We start from the raw sequence: 20,732 nt of genomic DNA on the forward strand, positions 1-20,732 counted from the left end.
TTGACTTTACTGTCCTTTTCATCCATTAGTCTAGACAGTTTTTCCCTGTTAATGCAACAAGACACTTGCCCTTGCTAATCTGTCATTGTCAATACAACATAACCATTTTGTACCATGTTTTTCATTTAATATGACTGGTGATTAGCGGTACCTGTGTTTCATTTTGTTGCTTAGGAAATTTCCCAGTGGATATTCACTCACATTGCAGTTGTACGGGACCTGGTAGACATGCAGTATAAAGAACACCAAGAGGTAATTATGTGACATTACTATTTATGACATTGTAAGGAATAAAATGCAGAAAAAAGTCTTGTGCGTTCTGTGGAAGCAGAAATATTTTTAAAGGGACATGGTAGTTAAAATGCACATAAGTACATTTCTGTTTCAAATCAAAATTTACATATGAAAATACCATTGGTTTAAAAGATAAAAACTCAAGTTTAACTTAAAAAAGGAATTCATGTTAACTGGCTTATAAGCACAGCTCATACTATTGTGTGCGTCAGCCAATGATCTGTAAAATATTGGCTACATTTTCACTAGCTAATGATGACAAATAAGTGCGAGTTACGCCTACCAGCCAGTGAACTCTTATGCTGATGTGTGCGTTCTGCCTGTCTAGTCAAAATTAAACTTTCGGGATTCAGATAGAGCAGGCAATTTTAAGCAACTTTGTAATTTACTCCTATTATCAAATTTTATTTGTTCTCTTGGTATCTTTATTTGAAAAAGCAGGAATGTAAGCGTAGAAGCCGGCCCATTTTAGGTTCAGCACCTGGGTAGCGCTTTCTGATTGGTGTCTAAAGAATGGGCTCCTAAGTAAACATTCAAATAAAGATACCAAGAGAATGAAGAAAAATTGATAATAGAAGTAAATTCGAAAGTTACTTAAAATGGCATGCTCTATCTTAATCATGAAAGTATCATTTTTACTAGACTATCCCTTTAAAAGAACATGAAACCCAAAATGTGTCTTTCATGATTCAGATAGAACATATAATAATTTTAAATTTACTTCTGTTATCAATTTGGTTCATGCTCTTGGTATCCTTTGTTAAAAGAGCCACAGTGCATTACTTGGAGCTACCTGAACATATTTGGGCCCCATTTATCAAACAGTGAATGCAGCTTCGGGGTCCAAGAATTTTTCAGGCTTGTGCAAATAAGGCTGCATTAAGTAGCAGCATTCTTAACCTCTCTACCATCTAAAATATGGTGAAGTGAAATAATTCTGATCCAATCGGGATGTTTGAGGAGGCAAAATTGCACAAGCAGCAAGGCCAGGAAGACAGGTTTGCGGTAGTGAACTTTCTCCTTCCGGCCCATTGGGTGAACCAAAGACAAGAGGCGTATGTATATGTGCAGCAACCAATCAGCAGCTAGCTCCCAGTCCTGCATTGCTGTTTTTTAGCCTACCTCGGAATTCTTTTCAGTGAGATGCCACACGAGGACGTTTATTAGGTAACAGAAATAAATTTGCTTGAAATTGCATGCTCTATCTGAATAATGAAAGACACATTTTTACTTTCATGTTTCTTTAAGGCATTGTCTATTTAAAAAAAAAACCACACATTTCAAATATCCTTCTCATGGATTTTTAAATTTGTAATCTTTATTAAAGGGATACTAAACCCACATTTTTTTCTTTCATGATTCAGATCGAACATGATTTGAAAAGCAGGACTGTAAAGCTTAGGAGCCGGCCCATTTTAGGTTCAGCACCCTGGATAGCGCTTGCTTTATTGGTGGCTACCTTTAAATTTTCCATTTAAATGTATAGAAAACAGACTCCAATTGCTTTTATTATCTATTTGATGTTATTGCTCCTATTTTAAGCACTTTTTTAAATTGCCTTTGGCGACGTTCTATATAATTATTTACCATTTTCAATAACATTTTGTATTTAGGCCAACTTCGTATCTCCTGTTAGCATAATGGCGTTTTTAGTTTTTAATCCCTGTTCCCATATGTGTCTGTGTTAACAGAGGCAGCAGAATGCTTTGAAATATGTGACAGAGGAATGGAACCAGATTGAATATGAACTCCTGCGTGAGAGAGGGTTATGGGGCCCCCTCATTGGATCTCACCTGGATAAATGGATGCTCGAGATGACTGAAGGACCGTGTAGAATGAGGAAGAAGATAGTGAGGAATGATATGTTTTATATCCATTACCCCTACGTTCCTGATGTTGAGCAAGAGTCAAATACACTAGTAAGTAGGGTATACAGTATTTTTTATAGCTTTAAAGGGACACAGAGCTTAACTAACAAATAGGCATATTAGGCACCAGAATAATGCTAAATAAAATGTATCAATGTATTTCTATTATTAAAAATATTTCATTACGTCTGTACTCACTATGTACGCACCATTTTTGTACCTGACTGTCCTAAGTTTGTGCATAATGTGCAAGTATGACTGTGTCGACATTGGCAGTGGGGAATCAGAGAAGGTGCCATTATCAGTGCATGCAAGACACTTGTGCACAAGCTTAAATGACAGTCAAGCACGAGTGTGGTGTCTCTGCAAGGGTTAAACACATAGGTATGCAGGGTCACCAGTGATAAAATTACATGCTGTAATGAATTAGAACATGTTATTTTTTTTCACTATAATGGCCCTTTAAACAGCTTTTCACTTTACGTACTGATTTTTTGTTGGCGTGCAAATGGCTAAATATGTTTAAATGCTGTTATTTTCTATGGATAATAAGCAATTTTTGAACTAGTTTCCCTTAAAACCAAAGCACTGGTTATATAGCTAGTCACTGGTTTATACCATTACTTTATGCTTTAAAGAGTCAGTAAACACCTTATAATTACAATATTTTGCTGCTTTCTTGCAGAACTGGGTGAATTTAAAAATGTTTGAATGTATCACCTTGTTTGCTGCAATTATTTTTCAGTAGCAAACTCCACCTACCATTTTCCTCCTTTTAGAGGTACCAATCAGCACTTGTTACTGGTGTATTCAAATAATAATAAATAAAATCAACATTGTTTTGCAGTTTATCTGAAAATCTCTGCTAAAACCATTTAGGTAGATATATGTGGCAGGGTTAGGTTGGTAAAAGCCTGCCATGGGCTCTTCCAGTTGTCCGAGTTGGAAAAATCTTAATGCTAAGATTTAAATTTCAGGAAAAATGGGACTAAATAAGTAATAATATCATGTTGCAAAGTTGTTTTAGTACACATAATTAACATTTTATATATAAAAAAATTCAAAGTGTTTACTGCCCCTTTAAGGGTTTATAGAGGATTGTGTTTTATGCCAGGATACTTTTAAAATAATGGATTTTTTAAATGCCTATTCCAGTCCTCAGTTCAGTTATTTTTTGTATCCTTAGTAATCTATAGCTCATGACCGTTCTATTGGCTAATGCTGTTCTGGCATCCCAAACAAGAAATCCTTTCTTGATATGTGTTTTATACTTAATGCCCTGTTTTAGTCTGACTTTCCATGTACCATGCCTGAGACATCTGATGGAATCTTCATATCTAACCATGAAAAGGTAAAAATAAGGTGACGCATTGGTAATAAAAAGGCTATAATGAGAGATAACACTTAAAGCATGGTCAATATTTCTAACCAGTCTTGTCTGTAAAGCTTGACACTTGCCTCTGTGTAGACTGTGCCACTGCAATACTTTAACATACCTAATGCCGTTGTCTAATTCATGTTCAGCCTCCCTCTGAAAAATGTGTATACAGCAATACAGAGAAATATTACAATTCTTATATAGATGTAACTGTAAAAACACTGTCATATCACATCATGGGCTCAGTTCTCTAAAGATCTCTAGCCTGGTGAGATTCTATAAGATGCCTCATCTCGCCCCATAAGGTATTACCAACTGTGTATCCCACTAAGGGGAGTTCTGTAGCATACTTAAGTATATTTTTGGGGAGAAAGCAATTTCCAAAGGTAAATTACAAAGAAAACCAGGCAAAATAAATAATGACATAATAATGACCATACTTAATACGTTAGAGTAGAGTTGTCACCCTAATCAAGTAGTAGGTATTTTTGTGTGACAAAAAAAGAAATACATTTATGCCAAAAACTAGCATATAAAACCCTCACAATATAAGAACCGACACAAGAAGAAAGATAAATATAAAAAAATATCTTGTACCATATCTCAAGAGGTCATGTTTTCATCCCCATATGGTTAAGTAACAGAGAGGATTACAAACTGCTGAAGAAGTCAGAATAGGGGCTATAATACAAGCCATTTTATATCACTGATTATATATCATATAAATATTTATTTTTTGTGAGAAAAATTCCTCACTGAAAGTTTTTAAAGAATTATGCACATTTTCAGGGATATTAATTATCCCTTTTTGCATGACATATTTGCTTGTTTATTCACAGTTTAGTGTTTGTCTATCTGTATTTGCTTTATTAATAAAGCTTTCAGTTTACTACATACTAATGGGCTGTATTTGCCAGATCTCACAGCTGTGTATATGTTTGACAAGCATTATCCTGATATTGGCTTTCTCCAACATAGGTGTGTCCGGTCCACGGCGTCATCCTTACTTGTGGGATATTCTCTTCCCCAACAGGAAATGGCAAAGAGCCCAGCAAAGCTGGTCACATGATCCCTCCTAGGCTCCGCCTACCCCAGTCATTCTCTTTGCCGTTGTACAGGCAACATCTCCACGGAGATGGCTTAGAGTTTTTTAGTGTTTAACTGTAGTTTTTATTATTCAATCAAGAGTTTGTTATTTTAAAATAGTGCTGGTATGTACTATTTACTCAGAAACAGAAAAGAGATGAAGATTTCTGTTTGTATGAGGAAAATGATTTTAGCAACCGTTACTAAAATCCATGGCTGTTCCACACAGGACTGTTGAGAGGAATTAACTTCAGTTGGGGGAACAGTGAGCAGTCTCTTGCTGCTTGAGGTATGACACATTCTAACAAGACGATGTAATGCTGGAAGCTGTCATTTTCCCTATGGGATCCGGTAAGCCATGTTTATTAAGATTGTAAATAAGGGCTTCACAAGGGCTTATTAAGACTGTAGACTTTTTCTGGGCTAAATCGATTCATTATTAACACATATTTAGCCTTGAGGAATCATTTAATCTGGGTATTTTGATAAGTTTATATCGGCAGGCACTTTTTTAGACACCTTTCTCTTTAGGGGCTTTCCCAAATCATAGGCAGAGCCTCATTTTCGCGCCGGTGTTGCGCACTTGTTTTTGAGAGGCATGACATGCAGTCGCATGTGTGAGGAGCTCTGATACATAGAAAAGACTTTCTGAAGGCGTCATTTGGTATCGTATTCCCCTTTGGGCTTGGTTGGGTCTCAGCAAAGCAGACACCAGGGACTGTAAAGGGGTTAAAGTTAAGAACGGCTCCGGTTCCGTTATTTTAAGGGTTAAAGCTTCCAAATTTGGGGTGCAATACTTTTAAGGCTTTAAGACACTGTGGTGAAATTTTGGTGAATTTTGAACAATTCCTTCATATTTTTTCGCAATTGCAGTAATAAAGTGTGTTCAGTTTAAAATTTAAAGTGACAGTAACGGTTTTATTTTAAAACGTTTTTTGTACTTTGTTATCAAGTTTATGCCTGTTTAACATGTCTGAACTACCAGATAGACTGTGTTCTGAATGTGGGGAAGCCAGAGTTCCTTCTCATTTAAATAAATGTGATTTATGTGACAATGACAATGATGCCCAAGATGATTCCTCAAGTGAGGGGAGTAAGCATGGTACTGCATCATTCCCTCCTTCGTCTACACGAGTCTTGCCCACTCAGGAGGCCCCTAGTACATCTAGCGCGCCAATACTCCTTACTATGCAACAATTAACGGCTGTAATGGATAATTCTGTCAAAAACATTTTAGCCAAAATGCACACTTATCAGCGTAAGCGTGACTGCTCTGTTTTAGATACTGAAGAGCATGACGACGCTGATAATAATGGTTCTGAAGGGCCCCTAAACCAGTCTGATGGGGCCAGGGAGGTTTTGTCTGAGGGAGAAATTACTGATTCAGGGAACATTTCTCAACAAGCTGAACCTGATGTGATTACGTTTAAATTTAAGTTGGAACATCTCCGCATTCTGCTTAAGGAGGTATTATCCACTCTGGATGATTGTGACAAGTTGGTCATCCCAGAGAAACTATGTAAAATGGACAAGTTCCTAGAGGTCCCGGGACTCCCAGAAGCTTTTCCTATACCCAAGCGGGTGGCGGACATTGTAAATAAAGAATGGGAAAGGCCCGGTATTCCTTTCGTCCCTCCCCCCATATTTAAAAAATTGTTTCCTATGGTCGACCCCAGAAAGGACTTATGGCAGACAGTCCCCAAGGTCGAGGGAGCGGTTTCCACTTTAAACAAACGCACCACTATACCCATAGAAGATAGTTGTGCTTTCAAAGATCCTATGGATAAAAAATTAGAAGGTTTACTTAAAAAGATGTTTGTTCAGCAGGGTTACCTTCTACAACCAATTTCATGCATTGTCCCTGTCGCTACAGCCGCGTGTTTCTGGTTCGATGAGCTGGTAAAGGCGGTCGATAGTGATTCTCCTCCTTATGAGGAGATTATGGACAGAATCAATGCTCTCAAATTGGCTAATTCTTTCACCCTAGACGCCACTTTGCAATTGGCTAGGTTAGTGGCTAAGAATTCTGGGTTTGCTATTGTGGCGCGCAGAGCGCTTTGGTTGAAATCTTGGTCAGCTGATGCGTCTTCCAAGAACAAGCTACTTAACATTCCTTTCAAGGGGAAAACGCTGTTTGGCCCTGACTTGAAAGAGATTATCTCTGATATCACTGGGGGTAAGGGCCATGCCCTTCCTCAGGATCGGCCTTTCAAGGCCAAAAATAAACCTAATTTTCGTCCCTTTCGTAGAAACGGACCAGCCCAAAGTGCTACGTCCTCTAAGCAAGAGGGTAATACTTCTCAAGCCAAGCCAGCTTGGAGACCAATGCAAGGCTGGAACAAGGGAAAGCAGGCCAAGAAACCTGTCACTGCTACCAAGACAGCATGAAATGTTGGCCCCCGATCCGGGACCGGATCTGGTGGGGGGCAGACTCTCTCTCTTCGCTCGGGCTTGGGCAAGAGATGTTCTGGATCCTTGGGCGCTAGAAATAGTCTCCCAAGGTTATCTTCTGGAATTCAAGGGGCTTCCCCCAAGGGGGAGGTTCCACAGGTCTCAGTTGTCTTCAGACCACATAAAAAGACAGGCATTCTTACGTTGTGTAGAAGACCTGTTAAAAATGGGAGTGATTCATCCTGTTCCATTAGGAGAACAAGGGATGGGGTTCTACTCCAATCTGTTCATAGTTCCCAAAAAAGAGGGAACGTTCAGACCAATCTTAGATCTCAAGATCTTAAACAAGTTTCTCAAGGTTCCATCGTTCAAAATGGAAACCATTCGAACAATTCTTCCTTCCATCCAGGAAGGTCAATTCATGACCACGGTGGATTTAAAGGATGCGTATCTACATATTCCTATCCACAAGGAACATCATCGGTTCCTAAGGTTCGCATTCCTGGACAAGCATTACCAGTTCGTGGCGCTTCCTTTCGGATTAGCCACTGCTCCAAGGATTTTCACAAAGGTACTAGGGTCCCTTCTAGCTGTGCTAAGACCAAGGGGCATTGCTGTAGTACCTTACTTGGACGACATTCTGATTCAAGCGTCGTCCCTTCCTCAAGCAAAGGCTCACACGGACATTGTCCTGGCCTTTCTCAGATCTCACGGATGGAAAGTGAACGTGGAAAAGAGTTCTCTATCTCCGTCAACAAGGGTTCCCTTCTTGGGGACAATAATAGACTCCTTAGAAATGAGGATTTTTCTGACAGAGGCCAGAAAAACAAAACTTCTAGACTCTTGTCGGATACTTCATTCCGTTCCTCTTCCTTCCATAGCGCAGTGCATGGAAGTGATAGGTTTGATGGTAGCGGCAATGGACATAGTTCCTTTTGCGCGCATTCATCTAAGACCATTACAACTGTGCATGCTCAGTCAGTGGAATGGGGACTATACAAACTTGTCTCCGAGGATACAAGTAAATCAGAGGACCAGAGACTCACTCCGTTGGTGGCTGTCCCTGGACAACCTGTCACAAGGGATGACCTTCCGCAGACCAGAGTGGGTCATTGTCACGACCGACGCCAGTCTGATGGGCTGGGGCGCGGTCTGGGGATCCCTGAAAGCTCAGGGTCTTTGGTCTCGGGAAGAATCTCTTCTACCGATAAATATTCTGGAACTGAGAGCGATATTCAATGCTCTCAAGGCTTGGCCTCAGCTAGCGAGGGCCAAGTTCATACGGTTTCAATCAGACAACATGACAACTGTTGCGTACATCAACCATCAGGGGGGAACAAGGAGTTCCCTGGCGATGGAAGAAGTGACCAAAATCATTCTATGGGCGGAGTCTCACTCCTGCCACCTGTCTGCTATCCACATCCCAGGAGTGGAAAATTGGGAAGCGGATTTTCTGAGTCGTCAGACATTGCATCCGGGGGAGTGGGAACTCCATCCGGAAATCTTTGCCCAAGTCACTCAACTGTGGGGCATTCCAGACATGGATCTGATGGCCTCTCGTCAGAACTTCAAAGTTCCTTGCTACGGGTCCAGATCCAGGGATCCCAAGGCGGCTCTAGTGGATGCACTAGTAGCACCTTGGACCTTCAAACTAGCTTATGTATTCCCGCCGTTTCCTCTCATCCCCAGGCTGGTAGCCAGGATCAATCAGGAAAGGGCGTCGGTGATCTTGATAGCTCCTGCGTGGCCACGCAGGACTTGGTATGCAGATCTGGTGAATATGTCATCGGCTCCACCATGGAAGCTACCTTTGAGACGAGACCTTCTTGTTCAAGGTCCGTTCGAACATCCGAATCTGGTCTCACTCCAGCTGACTGCTTGGAGATTGAACGCTTGATCTTATCGAAGCGAGGGTTCTCAGATTCTGTTATCGATACTCTTGTTCAGGCCAGAAAGCCTGTAACTAGAAAGATTTACCACAAAATTTGGAAAAAATATATCTGTTGGTGTGAATCTAAAGGATTCCCTTGGGACAAGGTTAAGATTCCTAAGATTCTATCCTTCCTTCAAGAAGGATTGGAAAAAGGATTATCTGCAAGTTCCCTGAAGGGACAGATTTCTGCCTTGTCTGTGTTACTTCATAAAAAGCTGGCAGCTGTGCCAGATGTTCAAGCCTTTGTTCAGGCTCTGGTTAGAATCAAGCCTGTTTACAAACCTTTGACTCCTCCTTGGAGTCTCAACTTAGTTCTTTCAGTTCTTCAGGGGGTTCCGTTTGAACCCTTACATTCCGTTGATATTAAGTTATTATCTTGGAAAGTTTTGTTTTTGGTTGCAATTTCTTCTGCTAGAAGAGTTTCAGAATTATCTGCTCTGCAGTGTTCTCCTCCTTATCTGGTGTTCCATGCAGATAAGGTGGTTTTACGTACTAAACCTGGTTTTCTTCCAAAAGTTGTTTCTAACAAAAACATTAACCAGGAGATTATCGTACCTTCTCTGTGTCCGAAACCAGTTTCGAAGAAGGAACGTTTGTTGCACAATTTGGATGTTGTTCGCGCTCTAAAATTCTATTTAGATGCTACAAAGGATTTTAGACAAACATCTTCCTTGTTTGTTGTTTATTCCGGTAAAAGGAGAGGTCAAAAAGCAACTTCTACCTCTCTCTCTTTTTGGATTAAAAGCATCATCAGATTGGCTTACGAGACTGCCGGACGGCGGCCTCCCGAAAGAATCACAGCTCATTCCACTAGGGCTGTGGCTTCCACATGGGCCTTCAAGAACGAGGCTTCTGTTGATCAGATATGTAGGGCAGCGACTTGGTCTTCACTGCACACTTTTACCAAATTTTACAAGTTTGATACTTTTGCTTCTTCTGAGGCTATTTTTAGGAGAAAGGTTTTGCAAGCCGTGGTGCCTTCCATCTAGGTGACCTGATTTGCTCCCTCCCATCATCCGTGTCCTAAAGCTTTGGTATTGGTTCCCACAAGTAAGGATGACGCCGTGGACCGGACACACCTATGTTGGAGAAAACAGAATTTATGTTTACCTGATAAATTACTTTCTCCAACGGTGTGTCCGGTCCACGGCCCGCCCTGGTTTTTTAATCAGGTCTGATCATTTATTTTCTTTAACTACAGTCACCACGGTTTCATATGGTTTCTCCTATGCAAATATTCCTCCTTAACGTCGGTCGAATGACTGGGGTAGGCGGAGCCTAGGAGGGATCATGTGACCAGCTTTGCTGGGCTCTTTGCCATTTCCTGTTGGGGAAGAGAATATCCCACAAGTAAGGATGACGCCGTGGACCGGACACACCGTTGGAGAAAGTAATTTATCAGGTAAACATAAATTCTGTTTTTGTGTTTAATTTCTTAATAGTTTTAAAGGGACATTAAATGCTAGATAGAATGATGCATTAATAGAAAAGATTAGTCTCAGAATAACATGTAGATGCATTTTTTTAAAGTTGTATTAGTTGTTTAAATACTGACAAAAGAAGTGTAAAGTTTTAGTGTCTCTGTAAAGACACTGCCATGTTGTAACTTAGGTTCTTTCTGCTGTGGCCAATTAGGGACAGCTATAAATAGGTCACTAGAGTGTGCAGCCAATGGCTGTATGGAATATAACAGTGTTCTGCACTTCCGTTTCTAACAGGAACTGAAAAACTCACAATTTCAAAGTGGAATTACAGGATAGGGGGACAAAATAAATCATGCATATATATATATTGCAAAGTTTTATATATATATATATATATATATATATATATATATATATATATACTGTATGTGTGTGTATATATATATATATATATATATATATATACTGTATGTGTGTGTATATATATATATATATATATATATATATATATATATAATTTATCATTTTATATAACCATCTCCAAAAGTGTTTAATGTCACTTTTAAAGAGATTTGAGTTGGTAATGATGAATTCACTGCAAGTTTAGTTTAGAGGGGTTCCTTGTCTTTTTATCACATTGTATTTAAGGGACATAAAAGTCAACATTAAACTTTTGTGATTCAGAAAGAACATACAATTTTAAAATACCTAGGAAGGCTCTGGAGCAGCAATGCACTACTGGGAGCTAGCTGCGTATTGGTGGATACACACATAATCTCTTGTCATTGAGTCACAAAATGTGTTCTGGTAGCTCCCAGTAGTGCATTGCTGCTATGGATCTGATTTTCACCATGTGTTTAACAGCCTTGTTAGGGTTTAACAGAAAGTTATGTGCAAGCAAGTAGTGCAATAGCTAAATGCACTAAATTTCTATTTCTCTTGTAAGGTGTATCCAGTCCACGGATCATCCATTACTTGTGGGATATTCTCATTCCCAACAGGAAGTTGCAAGAGGACACCCACAGCAGAGCTGTAATATAGCTCCTCCCCTAACTGTCATAGCCAGTCATTCTCTTGCAACTCTCAACAAGCAAGGACGTTGTAGGAGAGAGTGGTTAAATATAGCTAGTTTATTTTCTTCAATCAAAAGTTTGTTATTTTTAAATAGTACCGGAGTTGTGCTATTTTATCTCAGGCAGTAAATAGAAGAAGAATCTGCCTGAGGTTTCTATGATCTTAGCAGGTTGTAACTAAGATCCATTGCTATTCTCACATATGTCTGAGGGGATTACACAGATGAGGTAACTTCAGCGAGAGAATGGCGTGCAGTTTATTCTGCTATCAGGTATGTGCAGTTATACTTTTTTCTAGAGATGGAAAACACTAGAAAATGCTGCTGATACCGGATTAATGTAAGTTAAGCCTGAATACAGTGATTTAATAACGACTGGTATCATGCTTACTCCCAGGGGTAATACCCTTATGATATTTACAATATAAAACGTTTGCTGGCATGTTTAATCGTTTTTATATATGCTTTGGTGATAAAACTTTATTGGGGCCTAGTTTTTTCCACATGGCTGGCTTAAATTTTGACTAGAAACAATTTCCACTGTTGTAGTATAAAAGTTAAAATTACAAACTGTGACATCCAGCTTCCCTCAAAGGCCCTCTGAATGCTATAGGACATCTCTAAAGGGCCCAAAAGCTTTCCAAAGTCGTTTATTGGGGAAGATAGGGCCACAGCTTGCTGTGGCAGTTGGTTGTGACTGTTAAAAAATGTCTATTTCGTTTTTTTGATCCGTTTTTTGAACTAAGGGGTTAATCATCCATTTGCAAGTGGGTGCACTGCTCTGTTAGCCTATTATACACACTGTAAAAATTTCCTTTGATTTACTGCATTTTTTCACTGTTTTTCAAATTCTGACAAAATTTGTTTCTCTTAAAGGCACAGTACCGTTTTTTATATTTGCTTGTTAACTTGATTTAAAGTGTTTTCCAAGCTTGCTAGTCTCATTGCTATTCTGTATAAACATGTCTGACATAGAAGAAACTCCTTGTTTATTATGTTTAAAAGCCATGGTGGAACCCCCTCTTAGAATGTGTACCAAATGTACTGATTTCATTTTATGCAATAAAGATCATTTTCTGTCTTTAAAAAATGTATCACCAGAGGAATCTGACGAGGGGGAAGTTATGCCGACTAACTTTCCCCACGTGTCAGACCCTTTGACTCCCGCTTAAGGGACTCAAGCTCAAATGGCGCCAAGTACATCTAGGGCGCCCATAGCGTTTACTTTACAAGACATGGCGGCAGTCATGGATAATACACTGTCAGCGGTATTAGCCAGACTACCTGAACTTAGAGGTAAGTGAGATAGCTCTGGGGTGAGACAAAATGCAGAGCATACTGACGCTTTAAGAACCATGTCTGATACTGCCTCACAATATGCAGAAGCTGAGGAAAGAGAGCTTCAGTCAGTGGGTGATGTTAATGACTCAGGGAAGATACCTGATTCTAATATTTCTACTTTTAAATTTAAGCTTGAACACCTCCGCGTGTTGCTTAGGGAGGTTTTAGCTGCTCTGAATGACTGTGATACCATTGCAGTGCCAGAGAAATTGTGTAGACTGGATAAATACTTTGCAGTGCCGGTGTGTACTGATGTTTTTCCAAATACTTAAAAGGTTTACAGAAATTATTAATAAGGAATGGGATAGACCAGGTGTGCCGTTCTCTTCCCCTCCTATTTTTAGAAAAATGTTTCCAATAGACGCCACCACATGGGACTTATGGCAGACAGTCCCTAAGGTGGAGGGAGCAGTTTCTACTCTAGTAAAGCGTACTACTATCCCTGTCGAGGACAGTTGTGTTTTTTTTTTTTAGATCCAATGGATAAAAAATTAGAGGTTACCTTAAGAAAATATTTATTCAACAAGGTTTTATCCTACAGCCCCTTGCATGCATTGCCCCTGTCACTGCTGCTGCGGCGTACTGGTTTGAGTCTCTGGAAGAGGCTTTACAGGTAGCGACTCCATTGGATGACATACTTGGCAAACTTAGAGCACTTAAGCTAGCCAATTCTTTTATTCTGATGCCATTGTTCATTTGACTAAACTAACGGCTAAGAATTCTGGTTTTGCTATACAAGCGCGCAGAGCGCTATGGCTTAGATCATGGTCAGCTGACGTGACTTCAAAATCTAAGCTACTTAACATTCCCTTCAAGGGGCAGACCCTATTTGGGCCTGGTTGAAGGAGATTATTGTTGATATCACTGGAGGAAAAGGTCATGCCCTTCCTCAGGACAGGTCCAAATCTAGGGCCAAACAGTCTAATTTTCATGCCTTTCAAAACTTCAAGGCAGGTGCGGCATCAACTTCCTCTAATAATAAACAAGAGGGAACTTTTGCTCAATCCAAGACGGTCTGGAGACCAAACCTGACATGGAAAAAAGGTAAGCAGGTAAAAAAGCCTGCTGCTGCCTCTAAGACAGCATGAAGGAACGGCCCCCTATCCGGGAACGGATCTAGTAGGGGGCAGACTTTCACTCTTTGCCCAGGCGTGGGCAAGAGATGTTCAGGATCCCTGGATGTTGGAAATTATATCCCAGGGATATCTTCTGGACTTCAAAGCTTCCCCCCCAAAAGGGAGATTTCACCTTTCACAATTATCTGCACACCAGATAAAGAGAGAGGCATTCTTACACTGTGTACGAGTCCTCCTAGTTATGGGAGTGATCCATCCAGTTCCAAAGGAGGAACAGGGACAGGGTTTTTACTCAAATCTGTTTGTGGTTCCCAAAAAAGAGGGAACCTTCAGACCAATTTTGGATCTAAAGATCTTAAACAAATTCCTCAAAGTTCCGTCGTTCAAGATGGAAACTATTCGTACCATCCTACCACTGATCCAGGAGGGTCAATATATGACTACAGTGGATCTAAAGGATGCTTATCTTCACATTCCGATACACAAAGATCATCATCGGTTTCTCAAGTTTGCCTTTTAAGACAGGCATTACCAGTTGTAGCTCTTCCCTTGGGATTAGCTACAGCCCCAAGAATCTTTACAAAGGTTGTAGGGTCACTTATGGCGGTCCTAAGGCCGCGGGGCATAGCAGTAGCCCCTTATTTAGACGACATCCTGATACAGGCGTCAAACTTCCAAATTGCCAAGTCTCATACGGACATAGTACTGGCATTTCTGTGGTCGCATGGGTGGAAAGTGAACGAGGAAAAGAGTTCTCTATCCCCACTCACAAGAGTTTCCTTTCTAGGGACTCTGATAGATTCTGTATAAATGAAAATTCACCTGACGGAGTCCAGGTTATCAAAGCTTCTAAATTCCTGCCGGGTTCTTCATTCCATTCCGCGCCCTTCGGTGGTTCAGTGTATGGAAGTAATCGGATTAATGGTAGCGGCAATGGACATAGTGCCGTTTGCACGCTTACATCTCAGACCGCTGCAACTATGCATGCTCAGTCAGTGGAGCGGGGATTACACAGATTTGTCCCCTCAACTGAATCTGGACCAAGAGACCAGGGATTCTCTTCTCTGGTGACTATCTCGGGTCCATCTGTCCAAAGGTATGACCTTTCGCAGGCCAGATTGGACAATTGTTACGACAGATGCCAGCCTTCTAGGTTGGGGTGCAGTCTGGAACTCCCTGAAGGCTCAGGGATCGTGGACTCAGGAGGAGTCTCTCCTTCCTTTAAATATTCTGGAACTAAGAGCGATATTCAAGGCTCTTCAGGCTTGGCCTCAGTTAGCAACTCTGAGGTACATCAGATTTCAGTCGGACAACATCACGACTGTAGCTTACATCAACCATCAAGGGGGAACGAGAAGTTCCCTAGAGATGTTAGAAGTTTAAAAAATAATTCGCTGGGCAGAGATTCACTCTTGCCACCTATCAGCTATCCATATCCCAGGTGTAGAGCACTGGGAGGCGGATTTTCTAAGTCGTCAGACTTTTCATCCGGGAGAGTGGGAACTCCATCCGGAGGCATTTGCACAACTGATTCATCGTTGGGGCAAACCAGAACTGGATCTCATGGCATCTCGCCAGAATGCCAAGCTTCCGTGTTACGGATCCAGGTCCAGGGATCCCAAGGCGACACTGATAGATGCTCTAGCAGCGCCCTGGTCTTTCAACCTGGCTTATGTGTTTCCACCGTTTCCTCTGCTCCCTCGACTGATTGCCAAGATCAAGCAGGAGAGAGCATCGGTGATTCTGATAGCACCTGCGTGGCCACGCAGGACCTGGTATGCAGATCTAGTGGACATGTCATCCTTTCCACCATGGTCTCTGCCTCTGAAACAGGACCTTCTACTTCAGGGTCCTTTCAACCATCCAAATCTAATTTCTCTGAGGCTGACTGCCTGGAGATTGAACGCTTGATTTTATCAAAGCGTGGCTTCTCCGAGTCAGTTATTGATACCTTAAGACAGGCACGAAAGCCTGTCACCAGGAAAATTTACCATAAGGTATGGCGTAGATATCTTTATTGGTGTGAATCCAAGGGTTACTCATGGATTAAGGTCAGGATTGCTAGGATATTATCTTTTCTCCAAGAAGGTTTGGAAAAAGGATTGTCAGCTAGTTAAGCGTCTGGCAGATGTTCCAGACGTTCAGGCATTTTGTCAGGCTTTAGTTAAAATCAAGCCTGTGTTTAAACCTGTTGCTCCACCATGGAGCTTAAACTTTTTTCTTAAGGTTCTTCAAGGAGTTCCGTTTGAACCTCGTCATTCCATAGATATCAAGCTTTTATCTTGGAAAGTTCTTTTTTTGGTAGCTATTTCCTCGGCTCGTAGAGTCTCTGAGCTATCTGCCTTACAATGTGATTCTCCTTATCTGATTTTTCATACGGATAAGGTAGTCCTGCGTACCAAACCTGGGTTCTTACCTAAGGTGGTATCTAACAAGAATATCAATCAAGAGATTGTTGTTCCATCCTTGTGTTACACAATTTGGACGTGGTCCGTGCTTTAAAGTTTTACTTACAAGCTACTAAAGATTTTCGTCAAACATCTGCTTTGTTTGTTGTCTACTCTGGACAGAGGAGAGGTCAAAAGGCTTCGGCAACCTCTTTTTCTTTTTGACTAAGAAGCTTAATCCGCTTAGCCTATGAGACTGCTGGACAGCAACCTCCTGAAAGGATTACAGCTCATTCCACTAGAGCTGTGGCTTCCACTTGGGCCTTTGAAAATGAGGCTTCTTTTGATCAGATTTGCAAGGCGACGACTTGGTCTTCGCTTCATATTTTTTCAAAATTTTACAAATTTGATACTTTTGCTTCTTCGGAGGCTATATTTGGGAGAAAGGTTTTACGGGCAGTGGTTCCTTCCATTTAAGTTCCTGCCTTGTCCCTCCCTTCATCCGTGTACTTTAGCTTTGGTATTGGTATCCCACAAGTAATGGATGATCCGTGGACTGGATACACCTTACAAGAGAAAACACAATTTATGCTTACCTGATAAATTTATTTCTCTTGTGGTGTATCCAGTCCACGGCCCGCCCTGTCATTTTAAGGCAGGTAATTTTTAAATTTAAACTACAGTAACCACTGCACCCTATGGTTCCTCCTTTCTCGGCTTGTTTTTTCGGTCGAATGACTGGCTATGACAGTTAGGGGAGGAGCTATATTACAGCTCTGCTGTGGGTGTCCTCTTGCAACTTCCTGTTGGGAATGAGAATATCCCACAAGTAATGGATGATCCGTGGACTGGATACACCACAAGAGAAATAAATTTATCAGGTAAGCATAAATTGTGTTTTTGCACTTGTATGTCCCTTTAAAAAGTATACATTGAAAACTCCACTTTTAAAAATTCTTAAAACAATTGTAATCCCAATGATCTGAGAAATGCTGGTGTTAAAGGTTTATTTTTTACATTTCTTTGTTTTGGAGTTGTTGTTTGTTTGTTTTTTGGGGGGGGTGTTGTTTGTTTTGCCCTTTTTTTTAAGATAATTTCACTTTTTTTCTTCTAAATAAGAAAAACAAACATGTTAAAATGTTATTAACAGGCTTTAGCTAAATCTAAATACTTTAGTAAATATAAAAAAATAAAATAAATTACAAGGACAAAATAACAGTTTGCATACAATGCTTTAAAAAAGGTTCTCTTTTTACCATGAATTCTGTATGGAGTCAAATGCAAGGTTCTACTCTATAAAACAATGATTTAATGATGATGACTAAAATATTCTGTACTATCATTTTAAAATCAAATTTACATCTCAAAATGTGAAGTTTTCATATTTCTATTTTTAGCTTGGCTTTTGTAGCCATCTTGCATTGCGTAAAGTTTAAAAAAAAAAGTAAAAAAATTATTATGAATTCTTAAAATATTAAAGGTAACATTTTCTCCCTCCTGTTTTAATTTGTTCCCAATGGTCCATTTTACCTGCTGGAGTGTATTAAATTGTTTGCAAATAGTTCCTTTACTTTTATTTTGTCATATGAAATACCTGTTTTTGCCTGTTTAAATCACCAACTATACTGAAAATATGAATACTGCTATCTGTTCATCAAGGGATACAATATACAAACATTGCTAGACTTTTCCAAATTTGTTATTATTTAAACAAATCTTGAAAATGGCCACGGTTTATGGCATTCGCTTTTTCTGGTGCCAGACTAATAATGAATCCTGAAAACATGCAAGTCTATTAAGTAATTATAAGGTGATGTTAGGTGAGAAATTTAATTTCAAAAGTCCAAAAACTAACGGCTAGATTACGAGTGCGTTGCGTTAGCCTTAAAAAGCAGAGTTAAGGGGTCCTAACGCTGCTTTTTAACGCCCGCTGGTATTACGAGTCAGGCAGGAGAGGGTCTACCGCTCATTTTTTTCCGCGATTTTAGCATACCGCAAATCTCCTTATGTCAATTGCGTATCCTATCTTTTTAATGGGATTTGCCTAACGCCGGTATTACTATCGCCTTAAAAATTGAGCGGTAGACCCTCTACCTCAAAGACTCCTACCGCATTTTAAAGTCAGTAGTTAAGAGTTTTATGGGCTAACACCGGAACATAAAGCTCTTAACTAAAGTGCTAAAAAGTACACTAACACTCATAAACTACCTATTGACCCCTAAACTGAGGCCCCCCCACATAGCAAACACTATAATAAAATTATTTAACCCCTAATCTGCCGACCGGACATCGCCTACACTTTAATAAATTTATTAACCCCTAAACCGCCGCACTCCCGCCTCGCAAACACTAGTTAAATTGTATTAACCCCTAATCTGCCGTCCCTAACATCGCCGACACCTACCTACATTTATTAACCCCTAATCTGCCGACCCCAACGTCGCTGCTACTATATTAAATTTATGAACCCCCTAACCCCCCCTAACTTAAATATAATTTAAATAAAACAAAATAAATTTACTACTATTAAATAAATTAATCCTACTTAAAACTAAATACTTGCCTATAAAATAAACCCTAAGATAGCTACAATATAACTAATAATTACATTGTAGCTATTTTAGGATTTATATTTATTTTACAGGCGACTTTGTATTTATTTTAACTAGGTACAATAGTTATTAAATAGTTATTAACTATTTAATAACTTCCTAGTTAAAATAAGTACAAATTTACCTGTAAAACAAACCCTAACCTAAATTACAATTACACCTAACACTACACTGTAATTAAACTAATTACCTAAACTACCTACAATTAATTACAATTAAATTAAACTAAATTACGAAAAAAGCAAACACTAAATTACAGAAAAAAAAAAAAGAATTACAAGAATTTTAAACTAATTACACCTAATCTAATCCCCCTAATAAAATAAAAAAAAGCCCCCCAAAATAATAAAATTCCCTACCCTATACTAAATTACAAATAGCCCTTAAAAGGGCCTTTTGCGGGGCATTGCCCCAAAGTAATCGGCTCTTTCACCTATAAAAAAAAAATACAATACCCCCCCCCCCCAACATTAAAACCCACCACCCACACACCCAACCCTACTCTAAAACCCACCCAACACTAACCCCCTGAAGATCACCCTACCTTGAGACGTCTTCACCCAGCCGGGTACAAGTGGACCTCCAGAGGGGCAGAAGTCTTCATCCGATCCGGGCAGAAGAGGTCCTCCAAGCGGCAGAAGTCTTCATCCAGGCGGCATCTTCTATCTTCATCTTTCCAGAGCGGGTCCATCTTCAAGACATCCGACGCGGAGCAACCTCTTCATCCGACGGCCGACGACTGAATGACTGGTCCTTTAAGTGATGTCATCCAAGATAGCGTCCCTTCAATTCCGATTGGCTGATAGAATCCTCTCAGCCAATCGGAATTAAGGTAGGAAAAATCCTATTGGCTGATGCAATCTGGCTGATTGGATCAGCCAATCGGATTGAACTTCAATCCTATTGGCTGATTGCATCAGCCAATAGGATTTTTTCCTACCTTAATTCTGATTCTATCAGCCAATCGGAATTCAAGGGACGCCATCTTGGATGACGTCATTTAAAGGACCAGTCATTCAGTCCGTGTCGGATGTCTTGAAGATGGACCCGCTCCGGAAGGATAAAGATAGAAGATGCCACCTGGATGAAGACTTCTGCCGCTTGGAGGACCTCTTCTGCCCGGATCGGATGAAGACTTCTGCCCCTCTGGAGGTCCACTTGTGCCCGGCTGGGTGAAGACGTCTCAAGGTAGGGTGATCTTCAGGGGGTTAGTGTTAGGTTTTTTTAAGGGGGGATTGGGTGGGTTTTAGGGTAGGGTTGGGTGTGTAATGTTGGGGGGGGGTATTGTATTTTTTTTTTACAGGTGAAAGAGCTGATTACTTTGGGGCAATGCCCCGCAAAAGGCCCTTTTAAGGGCTATTTGTAATTTAGTATAGGGTAGGGAATTTTATTATTTTGGGGGGCTTTATTTTATTTTATTAGGGGGATTAGATTAGGTGTAATTAGTTTAAAACTCTTGTACTTCTTTTTTTATTTTCTGTAATTTAGTGTTTTGTTTTTTTCGTAGTTTAATTTAATTGTAATTAATTGTAGGGGGTTTAGGTAATTAGTTTAATTATAGTGTAGTGTTAGGTGTAATTGTAATTTAGGTTAGGGTTTATTTTACAGGTAAATTTGTACTTATTTTAACTAGGAAGTTATTAAATAGTTAATAACTATTTAATAACTATTGTACCTAGTTAAAATAAATACAAAGTTGCCTGTAAAATAAATATAAATTCTAAGCTAGCTACAATGTAATTATTAGTTATATTGTAGCTATTTTAGGGTTTATTTTATCGGTAAGTATTTTGTTTTAAATAGGATTAATTTATTTAATTATGTTAAATTTATTTCGTTTAATTTAAATTATATTTAAGTTAGGGGGGTG

At 39.8% G+C, this 20,732-nt stretch overlaps 1 protein-coding gene across 5 annotated transcripts in view; it reads left to right on the top strand.

Annotated features, from left to right (window-relative positions):
- Positions 1 to 20,732, top strand: part of WDFY3 (WD repeat and FYVE domain containing 3) — an 840,855-nt gene that overhangs the window by 706,879 nt on the left and 113,244 nt on the right. For 4 of the 5 annotated variants that reach the window (XM_053703393.1, XM_053703395.1, XM_053703394.1 and 1 more), the window contains 3 exons: positions 175 to 252; positions 1,986 to 2,213; positions 3,451 to 3,513. In XM_053703393.1, coding sequence (XP_053559368.1) covers positions 175 to 252; positions 1,986 to 2,213; positions 3,451 to 3,513 — 369 coding nt within the window. The remainder of the gene's footprint in view (positions 1 to 174; positions 253 to 1,985; positions 2,214 to 3,450; positions 3,514 to 20,732) is intronic. The other variant, XM_053703396.1, reaches the window with a different exon arrangement.

This window comes from Bombina bombina, chromosome 2 (genome assembly GCF_027579735.1).
Source record: "Bombina bombina isolate aBomBom1 chromosome 2, aBomBom1.pri, whole genome shotgun sequence".
In the NCBI taxonomy this organism is placed as follows: domain Eukaryota; kingdom Metazoa; phylum Chordata; class Amphibia; order Anura; family Bombinatoridae; genus Bombina; species Bombina bombina.